This window comes from Penaeus monodon, chromosome 33, assembly GCF_015228065.2.
Source record: "Penaeus monodon isolate SGIC_2016 chromosome 33, NSTDA_Pmon_1, whole genome shotgun sequence".
In the NCBI taxonomy this organism is placed as follows: domain Eukaryota; kingdom Metazoa; phylum Arthropoda; class Malacostraca; order Decapoda; family Penaeidae; genus Penaeus; species Penaeus monodon.
This window is the reverse complement of record NC_051418.1, coordinates 8,158,576-8,161,055: the sequence shown is the minus strand read 5'-3', so window position 1 is coordinate 8,161,055 and position 2,480 is coordinate 8,158,576. Positions and strand designations below refer to the sequence as shown.

General features: G+C 35.9%; 2 protein-coding genes across 2 annotated transcripts in view; both read right to left on the bottom strand.

Moving 5' to 3' along the window:
* The window catches only part of LOC119593978 (tigger transposable element-derived protein 6-like), a 2,127-nt gene extending 1,375 nt beyond the window's left edge, over nt 1–752 (bottom strand). The window contains exon 1 of the mRNA XM_037942999.1: nt 6–752. Within this exon, the coding sequence (XP_037798927.1) occupies nt 6–188 (183 nt within the window). The 5' untranslated portion in view covers nt 189–752. The remainder of the gene's footprint in view (nt 1–5) is intronic.
* LOC119593977 (WD repeat-containing protein 76-like) overlaps nt 1–2,480 on the bottom strand; it is a gene marked incomplete in the record, with an annotated part of 16,767 nt that overhangs the window by 12,691 nt on the left and 1,596 nt on the right. The window contains 1 exon segment of the mRNA XM_037942998.1: nt 1,704–1,787. Coding sequence (XP_037798926.1) covers nt 1,704–1,787 — 84 coding nt within the window.

The window sequence follows — 2,480 nt, the reverse complement described above, 5'->3', positions numbered from 1 at the left end:
ATAACCCTATTATCCTTGTGTTCAGTATTAGATTTTTTCATCTGGACACGGTTCCACAACATTCCACTACTCATTCCATATTTCTTAGCAGTTCTCTTGATAGATGATCCTCCTATTACATCATTAATTGCTACTGCAATTGTAACTTCATTATATTGCTTCATTTTCTTTTTATAGGTCCGTACCATTCTGATAGATTTTAGATGATACTGTGATAGCCTTATATTAAATGCACCTGTCTATTTACTCTGGAAATAGAATTTAGTAGATTAGATTACACAGTATAGTTCCTAGATCAGGTTTTATCAATTGTTCTGGAGACCAGAATACCAGAATATATTTATATACATAAATTATGTTGTGAATAAATTCATTGGGGGTAAAAAATGATCAAGATTGGGGTAAAAAATCATATGTGGGGAAAAAAGAGTTGAGGTAAAAAGTGAATTGCGGGGTAAATAATGAATATGACAATTTGGTCATTATTTGCCCCATACTTGGTCATAATTTGCCCCACATTGACATCCCCCCCACAAACTGTGGGGGCAGTAGAATCATTGAGCAAACACATAGGATGGTCACTTTATACCCCAGGATTCATATTTTACCCAGATGGAAAGCAAAAAATAATTTTTGAGGCAAAAAATGGATATTTAGTAAAACTTGAAAAATGTTTGGACAAACTTTTTTTCCCCAAGGTTTTGGGATAATTGATCTCATACTTAAATTTTTCATTTTGGAAATCCAAAAAAATTACAGAAAATACTTCAATACTTTTCCTAACTACATATGAGAGAGATTTCAATTTAGGAGTGTTCAAACCCTCCCATGGGGGCAATCAATTTTTACCCCTAAAAGGTCCGGGTCATTAATTCCCCCGAATGACTATACTTGTTACATATTCTTTCTACCTCATCTTTGTTTACTGCAATGCCACCCCATTTCCTTTGGCTTCCCTCTCGCTTACTGCTGCTAAAGCCCCCGTTCACAAGCCAGACATAGTTCTGGTTAGTGAGACAATTCCAGCCACCCAGCCTCTTGTAGTGCTTGCATTACAATTTCAAAATATTAAGCTTGTTGTGCCTAGACTTTAAAACGTATCTAATGGAATTAGAACTGCATTATGAAGTTCAACAAATCTGTATAACCACCAAAGACTACATATCAGTGCCTGTATAAAACAAAAAAGTAACATTTGGACAAACAATGCTCATGGTCTGGCTCTCTTACTTTCCCTGATGATATGCTTAGGCCTAGCCAAGGACCTGATATCTGCCTTGAATCTGGTTCCAGAGTCAAATGAAGCTAGTTCTAGGTTCTACATATAGACTCTGTTTGCCAAGCCACCTCTGGTTACCCAGCCTCTCATCTGCACTCTAATGGGTCTGCTGTACCTAGCCTGGCTTCATAACATTTTTAATGTTATAACAAAATCATAATATTCAACAATATCTATGATAATCATAAACTGTAAATTGTGGGTACTGGGCTAGGAATGCACCAAATCCAGGCCAAAAGGGTGATAATTCCTGAGTCTGGCTCCAGAATGAGATAAAGCTATCCCCAACAACAGAGCCAGTAATGTCCTTTACTTGTCCTGGTGCCTATTACATATCCATCACAAAATATATTTCAATAAAAAAAAAATTTCCTTCTTTAATGAATAGGACTGTACTCATGTTCAAAGAAATCATGCCATTTACCTTTTTCAAAGATGGTTTCTTTATGTTTGCTGCCATGGATACCTCAACAGTATTACTTATATCCTCCAACAACCTTTTGTTTCTCTGAAAGTGGAAGCACATTCATTAATTTCTTAAGAAATAGTGCTAATCAAATATGCCCTTATATTGGGGAAATTAAATCCCTTCAAGCATGAAATTATGCAATGGCTTTAGTGGACTGGGTCACAGAGAGCACTATACATAATGACATATCTCATATGCCATTGACTCGAAGGGAACTTGTCTTCTTCTGATATTAGCAACATTATTTGTTTGGTGTCACTATTAAACACATGCACTTAAAATAAAGGGAAACAATTTTTTTCTTATTATACTTCTTCAAAATTCAATTAATAAGATACAGCAACAAGCTACTGTCTTGAGGCACCAAATGAGCCAGGCACAAATGAGAGAAAATGCCAATGAAGGCCAATAAACCTACACTATTGGCACTAATACATTTTTAATACTGCAATTAATGGGTTAATGGTTGTTTACTAAGTGACTCCATTCCTCTGACAGTTACTCCTGTCAACAAGATTGTGAACACTCCTGGGAATCTTTAAACACTGCCATATGAACTGAAAACCTTCCTAGCCCAATCTCAAAGAAACCCCTATACCGCCTGATCACTATGACAGTGTCCTCAGATTTTCCTTATAATAGTACAATCATTATGTAAATATCCAGCAATGCAATTGTTCACCCTTATTATTGTTATTATGGTAGTTCTTTACAGTATGAATGCACTTGCCA